Source organism: Myodes glareolus, chromosome 1, assembly GCF_982192425.1.
Source record: "Myodes glareolus chromosome 1, mMyoGla1.1, whole genome shotgun sequence".
NCBI lineage: Eukaryota > Metazoa > Chordata > Mammalia > Rodentia > Cricetidae > Myodes > Myodes glareolus.
In genome coordinates, this window is record NC_142026.1 from 31,918,903 (window position 1) to 31,935,705 (window position 16,803).

Here is a 16,803-nt window from a genome sequence, read left to right on the forward strand (position 1 = left end):
GTTTTTTGAGACAGGCTTTTTCTTTCTTTCTTTCTTCCTTCCTTCCTTCCTTCCTTCCTTCCTTCCTTCCTTCCTTCCTTCCTTCCTTCCTTCTTACAGGAACCAGGGTGTGAATGTGTTGGCTAATGTTGGTTCTCAACTTGACTACATGTAGAATCAACTAAAACACAAGATTCTGGGTGATCCTGTGAGGAATTTTCTTTCTCTTTTTAAAAATGTATTTGTTTTTTTTTTTTATGTGCATTGGTATTTTAGAGTTACAGACAGTTGTGAGTTGCCATGAGGGTGCTGGGGATTGAACCCGGGTCTTCTGGGAGACCAGCTCTTAACCACTGAGCCATCTCTCCAGCCCCATGAGGAATTTTCTTAATCAGATTATTTGGAGTAAATAATATTCGCCCTAAATCTGGACCACACCAGAACACATACAAGGACACTGAGGAAGAGAATCTTGGTTTTTGTACGCTTGCCCTCACTCCTGCCGACAAGCTCATCTACCCTGCTGCTGAGGCTGGCATTAAATCCAACTTCTTCAGGATTCCAGTGTAGACATGAAGACTCACAGCTCTCCAGGACTCCTCCAGGACTCAAGCACAGATCATAACATATATGACATACAATCACGTGGCCTGAACAGCTACCAGGTTCTCAGTCTTTTTGTCTGGAGACAGCCATTACTGGACCACTCTAATAGATCCTCCACCCACCCACACCCACCCACACCCACCCACACATGTATACAGACAGACAGACAGACAGACAGACACACACACACACACACACACACACATTCCTTTATCAGTTCTGTTCCTTTAGAGCAGCGGTTCTCAACATGTGGGTCGTGACCTTTGGGGGTCGAACAACCCTTTCAGAGGGGTCACACATCAGATATCCTGCGTATTACATATCTACACTATGATTCACAATAGTAGCAAAACTCAGTTATGAAGTAACAAGGAAATAATGTTATGGTTGGGGGTCCCCACAGCATGAGGAACTGTATTAAAGGGTCGCAGCGTTAGGAAGGCTGAGAATCACTGCTTTTGTGAACCCTGACTTATACAGTGGGTCTGCCTCTGCCTCCTCGGAGACTGAAGGCTGGGATGGAAGGCATGAGCCGCCAAAGCTGAGCTTTACATGAATGCTAGGAATCCACACTTGGCTCCTCTTGCTTGCTGCAATTGTTTCACTGAAGGAGCCATCCCCACAGGCCCTGGACGTCCATTTAACTTTTTTTTTTTTTTTTGATGTGTGATTTCTTTATGGTATTTTCATATATATGATTGTCCGTTGTTCACATTTGCCTGGGGATTTTATTGTGGTAGCATTGTTTGTCTTTTTCCCCTCATGAGCCTTTTACATGAATAACGACCTGACAGACGGAGAAAGTGACAAGGTGAGCTGAACAAACTTTGCAAAGGCACAGCCAGGGCAAAGGGTGGAGGTCTCAACACAGGGTGACTGGAACAGGGCACATTAGGCGAATTTCACAGCAGGGGAGAGGAATTTGTAAAGGTGTAAAGTGCTCTCATTAACAAGGCGCTGAGCAGGTTGGGTGACTTCGCTGCAGATCAAACGCCAGCTGTGACAAGAGACTCATTTTCATCTTTCTGAAAATTACACCAAAAGACGAGCTGCTTGAAACACTCGGCGCTGGCGTTGTGATGGCATCACGGCAGTAAGTGCTAGGCGTCCCCAGGAGACTACTTCGAAAGGTGACATTCTAGAATATTTAGCAACAGTGCGGCCTCTTCATTTTTCTTTTTGCTAACTATGAAGAGACTTCTATGTCCTCGCTCCTCAAAGTGGGGTCCCAAGACTCACAGCCTCTACCTCCCCCTGGGAGTTTGAGAGAAATGCAGACCCTCCCACGACACTTTGGGCACACACCATGCAAGCCCTGGCAGGTCCAGTGTCTGCCTGGCCAAACTTCCCGGGGGTCCTCTTACCTTGGGGAAGGCGTCGGGCCACACCGAGGGGGATCCATAGTTGAGTAGAGCTTGCACCGTGCGGTGTTGCGCTGCCGGGGGCGCGCACGTGGCCGTTTGCAGCGCGCGCGCCAGCGGCGACGCGCCACCGTAGTCGAGCGCGCCCGCGTCGGCGCCGTGCAGCAGCAGGAGCGTGCACAGACTGGGGCGCGCGTGGCCGCAGGCCTTGTGCAGCGGGCTGCGCTCGTCCTCGTCGCGCGCGTCTGCCGCCGCGCCGCCGCGCAGCAGGAGCGCGCACAGGCGCAGACAGCGCGCCTGTTCATCGGGGCTCCGCGCCGCCGCTCCGCACGCCGCGCTCAAGGCCGTCTCGCCCCGGCCGTTCCTCGCGTCCACGCGCGCGCCGCGGACCAGGTAGAGTTGCGCGTGTTCGTCCAAGCCGTGCTGGGCCGCCACGTGCAGCGGTGTGTCCCGGCCGGGGCCGCACTCCAGCTGTACTGTCGCACCGTGTTCCAGCAATGCCTGCGCGCACCTGCGGGCAGGCCAAACCGGTCACCAACCCGTGACCATCCGCAACCCACCTCCCACAGCGCTGGGGCACTATCCGGCGAGCTCCAGGGCCTAGGCCACCCACAGCGAGGCGAATAGAACTGAGGCAAGATTGTGGCAAAACAGGGTCCTAGTCCCACCGTATACCAAATGAATAGGAACATTCTGTAAGCACTTAGATTTAGGATGAGAATGGCAATAACTTGGTGCTATTTGGGAAAGTAATGTCTACATGACAATGTTCAGGGCACTGGTCACTCGGACTTTATCTGCACTCAGTCAAAAAAAACCATGGAGGTTAAGGTCTAGAGTGAATCCTTTAGATCAGGCTGCGCCATATTTTCCTGTGCAAGGCAAGCCTTGCTCCGAGACTGGGGCATCATCCTTACCTCAAGGGCACTGACTCAGCCAGGCACCAGAGCTTCTGCTTTGGAAGCATCAGGCAGAAGCGCACCGATGTCTACATACGGAGCGGAGCTACATACCCTTCCTCCTTGACCAAAGTGTGTGCTTTGGCTGTAACGCAAATTTCCAGTTTCCTAGAGTTTCTGAGCCCCATGGAGGATGGCTTCTTGCCCTGAGGAGGACGGATTCTGCTGCCTCTAGGCTCACCAGCTGAATTCAAGACTTCCTTTGACCCCAGACACCTTCTCACAGGAGAGCATCTTCCTTGGCTGTTCTCCTGTCCCCTGGGAGCAGCCCCGCCTCCCCCTCCCCCATCCCATCTTTCACTGGTGGCCGTTTGGACCATGTTAGATCTGGCAGCCTAGCCCTCAGGTGGGAAATGTAGTCTGCCAACCTGAGAGGGGGAAAGTGTTCACAGACCCCCCTCCAGTGCCTCCAGTTTGTCTCCTGGGGCTGAGTCCCGGGCCGGCGCCATCTCTTTATACTCCTGCACACTGACTAGAGAGCACAACACACCCGCGTCTGCTGACAGGATTCTCCATCTCCGCCCTAGTGAGCCTTTCTCCTTCCGGTTTGGTTTCCTATCCCTCGGCAGCGCTGTGGTAACCGCCCTGTCCTCATTTCCCTCTCTGGAGGACAGTATGGCCATCCACATTTAGAAATTGTCAACCGTTCCTCCCCATTCGGCAGCTGAACTCTGCAGGGGGAGGCAGGACCCTCCTTGGAGGCTGGCTCTGTTTGGCCCATCTAGATCATCACATAGCTTCCTCCGTAGTCCTGCAGTTCTCCAGCCCTAGCCTGTCGCCCTCAGGGGCATGTCATTCCCCACTTCCCACCCACCTGACTAGTGCCTTCTTCGGACCCTCCAGCATGCTACCACAGCTCGCTGGAATCTCGCTGGAATCTGTTGGCCCCTGCCCCTCTCCATCGATGCAGGAGTCTACTCCAACTCCGCTGGGGGCGCTTTCAAGAACTCCCTCCCTTGCTGTCTCCCAACAGTGGCTCCTGTTCCGGTGCCTGCTGAGATCAGTTTCCACATTTGCTACTTCTGTTTCCCCCATGTCTGGTTCTTCCTGCCACCTTAGCATCCCCAGGGGAGGGCCTGTTTCTGCCCTCTGGCTGCCCTTTGTCATTTCCCTGTCCTCCCTCTTTCCTCCAGCCTGGCTGGTGACACCATCACTTGACTACCCTTTTCTCACCGTTCCCACTGTCACTGCCATTTGAGAGCCTCCCTTTCCTGGAATGTTCGGGAGTCTCCTATTTTGTCCGCTTTCTGCCTACTAAGCTCCACACAACCCCGAAAGAATCTCTGTGGTGTGCCGAGCCAGCGGATCCACACCTGCTTATGGCCCCGCCCTTTTCCCTGGGACGCAGGTGCCACCTGATCCAGCCCCTTTGAGCCTCACCAGCTTCCCTTGCCAAGACCCCTCCTACTGAGTTTCAGTTCTTGCTGTCCAAAGACAGACCCTAGGATCATCCTGCAGTTGAATGCCCTCATGCCTGTGTGTGCACTTGTTCCAGGGATTCACTGACATGGCCTCCAGCTTCCCATATCTTCCTCTTCCTCTGGAAAGCCTTCCTCGCAACCCCAGGCTGAAGGGTTGTGTCTTTGTATTGTCCTTTGCTTTGTGAGTATGTGACCAAGCAGGACACTCCCAGCAAAACCGTACCATTGCATTTCCAACGAGGGCTGGCGCCTTTGTCTCTTGTCTTAAAACTCTTGGCTCCTTGTGCATAGAGAGTGTGTCTGACTATTGGGTGTAGTGCTGTGCCTAGCTCATTATCTGTATTCCCTGAAAGCCTGTTGAACAAATGCCTCTCGCTAACGACCATCTTCCAGCTCTCTATTGCATCGCTGCTGTTTTTCCTATTATTTACTTAACTGGGGCTCTGATCCAGATCATCCATCGAGGGTTTGGGGGCTGACAGCCGCGGCCCTGAAATGCATTTCTATTTCTTCCTAGGGACTCTCAGTGTCTTTAATTCTCCCTTTGTGTTTCTCTTGCCTCCGCATCAGCAGTATCATGAGAAGTGGTCTGTCTTGGGTGAAAGATCTTTACAAACAACTACAGCGGTGATGGGAAGCATCCTTTGGGAAGAAGGTACCCAGCTAAGAAAGGATGCAAATTTTACAATCAGAGCGCTTTGCTTTGCTTCCTGCCTGGCTCTCTGGGAGGAATTTTGAACGGTGCAGCGGGAGCTTAGAAATCAAGGGCTCTGTCTCATTTTGTCACCGAGCCTCGAAAACATTATAAACATTTTTCTCCTACTTTTTTTTTTTTTAAAGCAGCGCAGCCTCCAAAGACAGAGGAAGAGTCCTCGGCCTGATGGGCTAATGGCGGGTTGCTGTTTGCTGCACAGGGACAGAATGGGAACACTGGCCCACACCCGGTAGGGTTACAGATGCCCGGCTTTTCTGTTTGTAATGGAGAACTTAATAGGCTAGCCCTTGGTGCTTTGTAATACTGGGCAGTGGCTGGAGATGCAGAATCACAGGCTGGAGAGAGAAGCCACAGGACAAATTGGTGGGGGCATGTCTCTCTCAGCATAGGTCAGGCGGTCATTAAAAATGAAGGCGTGCTAGCCTCGGTAATGACACACACACAGATCTGCCCCATGGATGCATGGAACCATCGGGCTATAAGACACACCGACAGGACCGTCTTAAAAAGCTACCAGTAAAGAACATGTCTGAGGGAGCCTGGAATTGCACAGGGTGAAGTGAGGTGACCTCAGCTGGGGGGGGGGGGAGGGGGGTGCTGTGGTGATGAGGGGCTTTGGTTTCTTCTCACTGATTTACATTTTCAAAATTTCTAAGGCAAGTTGGAGTAGGAGTAAGAACAATAACCAACACTGTTAATTACAAAGCTGCCCCGGCACCCATCAGCCCCAGCAACAGCTGGATTATGAGAATGTCCCTCTTTCCAAGTTTTCAGAACACTCTAAGGGTTTCCATCGATGTCGCTGAGAGCAGCAGGGGTTTGGGACTCCAAGTGTGACAGGCGGAGAGAAGAGGGCTGATGGTCAAGGCAAAGGAACAAGTGCCGGTTTGGGGGACTTTCTGCATCCCACCCCCGGACGAAACCGCATCTTCAACAATTTATCATTTCCACACCACAGCTGTGCTTGTGGCGGCTTCAGTAAAAAAAAAAAAAAATGTCCTCCATAGGCTCATGCGTTTGAATATCTAGTTCCTGGTTGGTGAGGCTGTTTGGGGGAGACTGTCGAAGTTTTAGGTGGCGCCTTGGAGGAAGACCGTCACTGGCGGTGGGCTTTGAGAGTTCATAGATTCACCTCGCTTTCAGTTTGCTCGCCTGGCTTCCTCCACGTGGCTGAGAGGCCATCTTCTGCTCCTGTCCCTGCTTCCAGGCCATGCCAGCCTCACCATTATGGACGCCCCCGCTACCTCTCTGGATCCGTAAGCCAACATAAACTCTCCCGTGTGTAAGTTGCTTTGCTCAGGGTGTTTTATTAGAGAAACAGTAAATCGCTAATGCAGGGGTCCAGTGCAAGAGCATCTCTCAGGCCTTCCGAGGCCTGTGAGGAGCACCGCTGGGGCTGAGCCCCGAAGGCTGAGCTGGGATTCGGTAAGGGAGTTTTCTGGTAGCCGGCTAGACAGGCAGAGTCAGAAGGGCCTGGGGGTGGTACAGTCTCTGCTGGGAGCCAAGGGTAGAGACATCACCTGGACTCTCAGAAGAACAGGGACTTCATCTCACAGGGATTAAGACACTGCATAGTCTTGAAAGCATCTGATGCAAAGAAACTTGGACAGACACTCACCCCTACTTCCCCCTTGCCCTACCTCAATCTTCACCCCTGCCTTTGACAATGACTGCAGAGATGAGATAAGGGCAGCTGCTTCAAGGTCAAGGGGACATAAAAGACAAAGGCCCTTGACTGAAGGCAGGGGTGAACAAAGCAAGGGCAACAAGAGCTACTGCACCAGGGCCATTTTGTCTCGCCCCATAGCAGGAGCCTAAAGAGCCCACTTCCTGCATATGACTGCAGCCCCATTTAGAGTTCCCTGCAGACCCCGGCTGTTACTGGTCACCCTCTGGCAGAAGGTCCACGCACCTCCACTTGCCTTTCCCACTTCCCACCTCTTCTTCGCCCACCTGTGCCCTGCCTGCTTGCTCAGCCTCCATGATTCCTGCGCGTTCCATCTAGACCGTTCTCATCTGTGCCTCATGGTCACCATGCTTCCGCAAGGCCTGTCGTGTGGTACCTAAGTTGGAAGGCCTTTTGGCATCTTCAGCATTTTGTTTTTTTCTTTTAATATTTTATTGATTTTATTGTTGTAAGTGTGTGTGTGTGTGTGCATGTATACATGTGCCAGGGTACGCGTGTGGAGGCCAGAGGACACCTCTGTAGAGTCAGTGATTTCATTCCTCCTTTATGTGGGTTCTCAGAATGGAACTCAGGTTATCAGGCTTGATTGACAAGTGCCTTTAGGGATGGAGAGATGGCTCAGTGGTTAAGAGCATTGCCTGCTCTTCCAACGGTCCTGAGTTCAATTCCCGGCAACCATATGATGGCTCACAACCATCTGTAATGAGGTCTGGTGCCCTCTTCTGGCCTGCAGACATACACACAGACAGAATATTGTATACATAATAAATAAATAAATATTAAAAAAAAAAAGACAAGTGCTTTTACCCGTGAGTCATCTTGCTGGCCCATGTACTTGCTTTTTTGTTTTGTTTTGTTTTTTTAAATTGTATTTATTCACCGCTATAACTCAGTATTGCAGATGCATGAGCCTTAGAAGACCATGAGACCATAACTTCCATAACTTAGAAGACCATAACTTCCGGAAAGTTATGTAGCCAGGAAGTGGCAGAGCAGAGTTCTAGATTGCTTCATTTGTCTTCCAAGTTCTCAGTCACACCATCCTCTCTGTTGCATCTTCCCACTGGGTGCCAAATTGGTACTTCATGACAATGGCTGTCCTGGGGGATTATACTAGAACGAAGGATTACCATCACCTAGCGTTTCTGCTGTGTCTCTTTTGTGCTTAGGTCTGTCTGTATGCCCAGCTAAGGTTGCCTCTACAGTGATGTCCTAACAGGTGGGTAGCCTGGGAGTGGCTGTCCCATCCAGCCTAGGTATGAGGCAGGTTACTCCATTAAGGTTTGTGTGCTATGATGTGCACACGGCTATGCAATTGCTTTGTGATTAACTATAAAGTAGCTCAATTGATGAATTTATCAGACTACCTCCTTGCCAGAGGTGTGTCTTTATGGTTTGTTTAGCATCTTTGATGAGCCAGAGAGTTCTCTGAGCATATTCCCTAACTCCACTAAGAATTTATGTGTGTGTGTGTGTGTGTGTGTGTGTGTGTGTGTGTGTGTGTGTAGAAGCCAGAAGTCAGCAGCAGGTGTCTTCCTCTGCCACTTATGCTTGGAGACAGGGTCTCACTAAAGATGGAGCTCACTCATTGGCTGGGTTGGCTGACCAGTGAGCCATGGGAATCTATCTATCTCTGTTGCTCCCAGCACTGGGGTTACAGACAGAAGCCACCACATCTGGTTTTTATATGGGGGATGGGGACCCTAACTTGGTCCGGGTGCTTGTGGGGCAGACACTTTGCCCATTGATCCACTTCCCCTGAACAATGAGCTTTGAAAAAATAATAGATGGAACCCACGCCTGATACTGCTCAGGTATACCACAAACCTGACCATTGGTAGTCTATGGACTTGAGAAAGCCAAATGCGACCTATTCTACATGAAGAAATAAAGCAACAATAAAATAACTCCTCACGATATTTTGCCATGCCCATAGATCAGTGTCTTGCTCAGCCACCATCAGGGAAGCATCCCCCTGCAGCAGGTGGGAACAAATACAGAGACTCACAGCTGGGAAATGTGCAGAGAGTGAGAGATCTTGGAACACCAAATCCTAAATGGGACATCTCCATCAAACCTCTCCCTTCAGGGGCTCAGGGAACTTTGTGGAAGGGAAGGGCAGAAAACTTGTAAGAGTGAGTGGGGATGGGGGACACCAAGGAACAGTGCCTTCAAGACACAACAGCACAGACACACATCTGAACCCTCAGACAGTAGCTGCTTGCAGAGTCTGCTCAGGACCAAGCCAGAGAGTCCCAGCACTGCGAAGTGGATAGGATCTCCCTTCCCTAGCCAAAAAGCTATCTCAAACTGATAACTGCTTGCAAAGGGAAAAATTAATTTTCCTTAGTGAAGTCTTCCTGAGTCTATAAGCCACACTTAAGGGCAGTCTCTATGTCCAGTGGTTGGTGGACAACTCACAATGAACTCATTTTGGAAGTTTTTTTTTTTTTTTTTTTCTCTCATGATGTTTTGTTTGGACATTTTTAAAACCTTGCTGGTCTTTTGCTTACATATGATGATTCCTGATTCTGTGTTTTTATGGGTTTTCTCTGTGGGCATGTGTCTCTGGTTGTGTTTATGCTTCCTGTGCTTTTTCTTTTTTCTGTTTGTTTTATTCTATTATTCTTTATTTGCCTTTTTTTCTTTTTTTTTAAAAACATTATTTATTATGTATACAATATTTTGTCTACGTGCATGCCTGAAGAGGGCACCTGGTCTCATTACAGATGGTTGTGAGCCACCATGTGGTTGCTGGGAATTGAACTCAGGACCTTTGGAAGAACAGGCAATGCTCTTAACCGCTGAGCCATCTCTCCAGCCCCAGCCTTTTTTTTTTTTCTAAAGAGAGAGATCTCCTCTGTCATGCAGAAGGCTACATGGTAAGCATCGTGTCCAGGAGCATGGCGGTCCCAGAAACTGGCTGAGTTGAATCATGGTACTGCCTATGTCCCTTCTTGAATTGAGCGTGGTGAAAACCGGGCTGCAAACAGGGCCCTGGGGGAAGGTACCAGAAGCCTCAAGGCTGGGTCTGGACAGAAAGCACTGTCTGGAAGCTGTGTGTGTTCAGCCTTTGGGAGTGGGACTCGGAGGAGAAGAGGAGAGGAAAATCCTGCTCTGTCTTCCAGTGAAGCTGCTAGAGAAAGGTTACCTCCCACTGACCGAATTCCCAGCCATCTTGGCATGAAGGACAGAAAACCACACCTCTAGGCTAATGGAAGAGCAGTTCCACCTAATTTCTCTGGACCTTCTGCCAAGGGTCTTCTTTGGGGACTTATTATCTGCCCTTTTCATTCTCCTTCCTCCCCCTCCCTCTGGGGATGCACGAGGCTTCCCAGTAGAGGAAGCCAGTGTGAGTGGACAGCCTTCAAGGCAGAGGAAGCAGGAAGTACCTGCTTGGCCATTTGCAGCATCAGGGTCTCCCTTGGGCCATGGCTTCTGCTGTGTTTTTCTGGTGTTGGATGGCTGCAGTGAATGGTGATATTTGTCCCTCGATTACCACAGACCCCCATGCCTTGGCAAATGGGGGCACAATTGAGTGGAAAGAAAATTTCAAAGATCGGCTTCCCACCACCACCACAAGGCCCACCAGATAACTTCTGACCTTCTAGAAACTTCTCTAGCGTCCCTTCTTCCAAAAGAGAGGAACAGCAGTTCTCTCCCCCAATTATTTTGCTCCTTCTCTGATCCCAATACTCTGGATGAAGAGGAGAGCCATAGGCGTCAGAGCGAGAGGCGAGGAAAAAGACAGGGGTGGGGAGAAACGGATGATGGGGTGGGGAGAAACTGAGGATGAGATGGAAGAGTTCTGAAGGAAAAGTCACACGCGGCGAGGGGGAGCACATAGATTCTGCTACTGCACTGGAGTGGACGTTGATGAAAGAATCCACTTGACTAACCACTGCCTCAAAGCTCTGTGGATCATCGGCAGCTCCCAAGGACAGCCTCGGCCTGCCGCTCAGCCATTGCTGCCATAGGCAGCTGCCATTCCGGTTTCTTTCACATTGTCTAATTTTGTCTGAGTGTCTGTTATGGTTTTGCGCCTGTCTTTGCCCCCACGCCAGTTTGCACACAAAGCAAACCATTCTGGTTTTTCCTATGGAGTTGTATTCAGCTGTGCAGATAGACCTCATTTTAAATACAGTCTTCTTGTCCACGGATATTTGGGTGCCTTGACTTTCTTATCATTCTGTATTCAGAAGGCCACAATTATCTTTGTACTCATCTTCCTGTGGACATGGGTCCTCATTTTCCTTACCTAGAGCCCAAGAGATGGGCAACAGGTGGGTCCATATTTAATTTTATAAGAAAATGGCAGTTTTCCCAAAGAGTTTATATCATTTCCACACACCCGAAAAGCAGTGTAGGCAAGTTCCAGTCACTCCACTTTCTCACCAACATTTGCCGTTGCCAGGTTTTATTTTGTTTGTTTTGAATTGTAATCAGCACGAAATGGAGACTATTTTATTGCGGTTTTCATTTACATGGCCTTGACAGCCAGCGCTGTTCAGTGTCTTTTATGAAGTATCTCCCAAGGCTGTGGTTCAGAAGTAAGAGCTTGGATTTGGCCTGGTTTCTAGGTGATAAGATGCTACCTGGGAGTGTACTGCTTCATGTTGCCCACTTGATACAAAATAGAGTGAAGGCAACTGGGAAGGGAGAGCTCAGCTGAGAAAATCTGCCATCAGACCAGCCTGTGGGCAAGTCTGTGGGTGCTGGGGACATTATTTTCAGGTGTGTGACTGTTGTTTCTGCTGCACTTGTTTAACTCTGGGAAGCTGTGTTACTGCGCCTGTCTACAACACCTGATTGTCTAATAAAGCGCTGGACGGCCAATATCGAGGCAGGAGCAAGGACAGGCAGGTCTGGCAGGCAGAAAGGATGACTAGAAGGAGAACTCTGAGAGGAGGAGGAGAATGAACAAGAGCAAGAGAACAAGGAGAGGAGGACAGCAGGGGCCAGCCACCCGGTCACACAGCCAGCCACGGAGGAAGAAGGAAAGTAAGACATACAGAATTAAGAAAGATAAAAGCCCAGAGGCAAAAAGTAGTCAGGATAATTTAAGACAAGACAAGCTGGCAAGAAACATGCCAATCTAAGGTCGGGCATTTATAATTAAGAGTAAGCCTCTGTGTGTGATTTATTTGGAACCCCAGAAGAGTCCAAAGGATAAAACATCACACAACATATGAGGACATTTTCTTATTTAATGATTGATGTGGGAGGGCCCAGCCTGCCTGGGTCCTGGGTAGTATAAGAAAGAAGGGTGAGAAAGCTCTGAGAGAAAGCCAGTAAGCAGGGTTTCTCCGTGGTCTCTGCCTCAGTTCCTGCCTCTTGGTTCCTGCCTTGAGTTTCCGCCCTAACTTCCTTCAACCATGGACTATGACTTTTAAGCCAAGAAAACTCACTTCTTTTCAAGTTGAATTTGGTCAGCATTTTATCACAGCCACAGAAAGCAAACAAATGCAGGGAGGAGCAGAACGCTGAGGACACCCACCAGTGATGCCCTCAAGGGGGCGGAGCCTGTGGTGGAACATGATTATATAGTAACCATGGAGATGAGTGGATCTACTTTGGGACACAGGGAGGACTGGAGAGGCTTTGTCACCACTCCGCACAGCGCCAGCCCACCCTGTGCTTCAGTTTCCTGATCTTCAGACAGGGCACGGTCATGTCTTTCAGGGCCAAGAAGCTTCTAGGAAAATAAACACTTGAGAATACACAGGAAGGACAGAGTTCTCTGAACAGTAAGCCACCAAGTGGGGCACCCTAAGCCTGCTTTTTTTAAATATTCCCCAAGATGCCTTAAATTTATGTTAACTGAGACTTTCTTACTGTTTACTTGATGGGCGCTGGAGCGGGCTGCTGACTGGATTGCATATCAGGCCCACAATCTGAGGACGAGGCTTCTGCGGCTAGACGGGGGCTGTTGGAGTTGGGAGTCTGAACCATCGCCCCGCTAAAATCCTGGACAGAGCAACTTTGCTTCTTATTTTACTTCAGAGAAAGAGGGCAGAGGCTTCTCGCTATGTGTAGGTCCCACAGCCACAGATTGAAGCAATTGTGGGTTGCAAATATTTGAACAAAAATTACATCTGTTCTGAGCATGCGCAGATCCCTCCCCCCATCTTCACTAAGCAATGCAGCATGCTGAGGGTTTACGCAGCTTTGACTTTGTGTTTGGCATTCTAAGGATCTGGGGGTGATTTAAAATACGCTAGAGGTTGTATATGACTTCTGTTAAAATTTGAGTCTGTTTTCCTATATCCTCACATTCTGGGTACCCATGGATATCCTAGCACCAACCCTGCATAGATACTGAGGAATGCCTGCCGTTTCCCTCCGCTCAGATAGTCCCACCTGCCAGGCTCGAACTGGAGCAGAATTGCTTAATGATTCCCTTCAATGATGGCTGCCCCTCCTAATCAGCTGCATTCACAGGTCCGATTCTGACTCATGAATTATCTTTCGCTTAGCTGAACTGACACACCTGGATCAAAAAAGTGAGCCAGTGTGCTTCTTATTAATATACGCCGCGGAGAAAGCAAGCCGTCTTGACTTTGCGGCGATAAAGACAGGTAGAGCCAAGACCAAGAATCAGGACTCTAGAAGTCGGCTGTGGTTTTAATCGCTAAGGGTAAAAAGAAAAGAGTGGCGAGGGTCAAGGGGGACTCAGTAACAAACAGGGCGAGGCTGGCATGCAGCCTGCAAGGCGGGGAACAGAGGAACTTTCCTGGGATTTTTCTTTTTTGGAAAAAAAAAATGTCTCTTCAAACAACCACTAGATTAAAGGTCTCATATCCCTTTTCGTGTGCTGAAATTCCGAATTCTGAAGCTTGCTGGTTGGAAGGAAGCACAGATAACTTTTTTTTTTTTAAAAAATCCCAAGAACTCAGAGACTCAAAGGTTTTCAAGTCCTGTGCCCATGGAGAATTGCTGACTGGAAGGGGCTGGGGGCAGAGCTGGGTCCCTTGGTATGGGGACCATTGTGTGAAGAGCAAGGGGATGAAATGGCTCTGTATGTGGGTCAGCGACCTTCTCGCTACTGTGAGGTAAAAAAAAATTAAGGATGACCTAAAATTGACTGTGTATAAAAGATCCTGGAAACTTGCTCTTTCTTGTCAAAGTGATAATGTTTATAGTCCCTGAAGCCAGACCTCCTTAGAGTCTCGGCTTTAAGAGGACTTTTTCTGAGCAGAAAAGTCTGGTGGCACTCGCAAGTCCTTTCTGACATCTATTAACTTTTTATCCTCCAAGGTAGCGGCCTACGTTATTGTAGAGATTGCTATGGAGTCTGCCGGTGTTTTCGGCTCGATCATTGACACCGGAGGGCGGGATCTAATCGTTCTGCCTGGGATTCTGGTTTAGTCATCATTTAACGTAAACTGCCTCCCCCACATCCCATGCCAGCGATTTACATGGTACAAGACTCCCAAAGTATGTGGTCAAAGGGAAAGTTCACACAGAGAGAGACAGAAAATGACCCAAATGAACCAAGAGGAAGGCAGAGGAAAGGAGATTTGAACTAGCATCATTCTGTACTGAGATGTGTTCAGGGCAAAGATGAAACCATGTCCTCGGCCTGCGTGGTACTTAAAAGCTAGCTGGGACCGGGAAGCTGGTTTCTGTCTGGTGCAAAGGCTGAGCAATGCTACTGGCCGGTACCTGATCTCAGGGTCTTGATCTAATTGCTAACTTTTGGTTTATCATAAGAACTGCTCTCAGGGATCACAGTATTTTCTGCTCTGAATAGGTCCTGCATTCTCAATTCATAGTAAAAATATTATAAAATAAAGTATAAAAGAAACCACCTTTTAATTTAACCCTCATTTCAGATTCACAGGAGTGTTGTCGAGGCCGGGCAAAGAGCTTACAAATCCCCTTTGTCTAGCTCTCCCTCAAGTTAAGATTTTGGATTATTAGGGGGCATATGTCACATTAGGGAACTAACGTTGCTACAATTTGGTGAACTAATGGTAGTAAAAGTGGTGATTGGTTTTGGCCCTCCCACTCCATATCCATGTTCTGCATTAGGATCCAGTCTAGGGTACTCTGCTGCACTTGAGTTCTCTAACTTTAATTCTGAATAAGACACAAGTAAACAATAGATGTGTGTCCTTAGAGGTATGGGGTAGGGTGAATACTACACATGGAACATCATCAAACAGATTGTATTTTCTCCTGGAACATGCTATACTTTGGAATCTTGTTCTTGACGAAGGACAGCCCAGCGAATGAAAAGTCATAGGTGGCCAACGAAAGTTTAGAGTAAGGGAAGAAACAATAAAACCCCAAATTAAATGGAAATAGCGTTTTGATCTCCATAAAATAAATGCAGCAATTATACAACTGATGGAAGACCTGCTGTGAACGTGGGTGGACCCATTCAGTAAGTGTGGACTTCAAACGAGAGAGTGGGTGGATCCAAGAGAGGAACACGGAAGAATCCACCCTACCTCCAGTGAGGTGAGTGACTTTATTCACCATGTTCCTGTTGCCATGAGGTTCTGTCTCACCTCAGACCCAAAGCAGTGGAGTCAGGTCCACTGTGGACCAGAAGCTTTTGAAACCACAGCCTAAATGAATCCCCTAAATTGTTTGTGTAAGATGTTTGTCATTGCGATGGAAGGTCTACCAAAACATGGAGTCACGGTTGTCAACACATTTCTAAATCTGATAAGTATGTATTATCAACTACTTAAATTGAGAAATAGATAGAAATTCCTAAATCTGAACAGGGAGGACTGCAGATTTCTTACCGAAGGAATGCAGGTTACAAGACAGAGCATTGCTTTTCCCCCTGCCACCTCCGAGTTGCACAAAGGCGGAGGCTCGGGTGCGTTCAAGATTCAGCCTCACCCGTCATCCACCGCCATGGCCCAGGAAGCCATTGCTGCTGGGGGTGTATTGGATGTCAGTACTGCTCTACGAGAGGTGCTGAAGAATGCCCAATTCATGATGGTTTAGCACGTGGCTTACCCAAAGCGGCCCAAACCTTAGATGAGTGCCATGTTCATCTTTGCATGCTTGCACCCAGCGTGATGAGCCTATGTAGTGTCGAGTTGCTGGAGGCCCATGGTGCTGAGCACCAAATCAACGTAATTAAGGTTGATGACAACAGGAAACTAGGGGCATGGGTAGGCCTCTGTGAAACTGATCAAGAGGGTAAGCCATGGATAGTGGTTGGTTGCAGTTGTGTGGTGGTTAAGGATGATGGCAAAGAATCTCAGGCCAAGGTTGTCAGCGAAAGACTACTTCAATGCAAGAAATGAATCAATAAAAAATTTGGCTCGTTAAAAAAAAAGGACTGTGGATCTGATCTCTGTGTCTAATGTGCAGGAAGAATGAGGGGGAGGAGCCGAAGAGGAAGATAAGGAAGAAGACAGAAGATGGGAAGGAGTGTGAAGAAAGTTCACGTTGTTGGCCCAGAATTCCTTACCAGCATAGATGTCTTTCAGACACTCAAAATAAACAACTATGTTCAAACAGCAGACACTGAGAGCGCTCACCAGCAGCCAGCTCTCAGCGCAAGACCCGCTGAAGGAAGTCTTTGGAGGAGAAGCAAAATGAGAACACATGAAGTCCTGGATATCCACAGAGCAATGAAAACGACAGAGCATCTACATAAATAAAAGCAAAATCTTGTTTTGCATTATTTCAACATATTTAGTAGATAATTAACTGTTAAAAAGCAATAGCAACGCATTGTGGGACTTAAATATATAAGTAAAGTGTAGGATACCAGTAGCACAGAGAACAAGAAGGGATACATGGCCATAAGCCTTTAATCCCAGCATCCAGGAGGCAGAGGCAGGCGGATCTCTGAGTTTAAGGCTAGCCTGGTCTATATAGTGAGTTCCAGGACAGCGAGGATGACATAGAGAGACCCTGTCTCAAAAACAAAAAAACTTCCTATACTGGGCATGCTGGCATAGGCACATTATCTCAGCAGTGGGGAGGTGGTGGCAAAAGAATCAGAAGCTCAAAGTTATTCTTGGCTACATAAGGAATCTGAGGCCAGCCAGGATATGTGAGACTGTCTGCAAACAAACAAACAAATCAACGAACAGTTAAA

General features: G+C 48.6%; 1 protein-coding gene and 1 pseudogene across 2 annotated transcripts in view; one reads left to right on the forward strand and one right to left on the reverse strand.

The window, feature by feature from the left end:
• The window catches only part of Asb18 (ankyrin repeat and SOCS box containing 18), a 69,086-nt gene that overhangs the window by 14,588 nt on the left and 37,695 nt on the right, over positions 1-16,803 (reverse strand). For both annotated transcript variants that reach the window (XM_085696794.2, XM_085696790.2), the window contains one exon: positions 1,950-2,457. In XM_085696794.2, coding sequence (XP_085552920.1) covers positions 1,950-2,457 — 508 coding nt within the window. The remainder of the gene's footprint in view (positions 1-1,949; positions 2,458-16,803) is intronic.
• LOC148123289 (small ribosomal subunit protein eS12 pseudogene) lies at positions 15,603-16,000 on the forward strand (annotated as a pseudogene).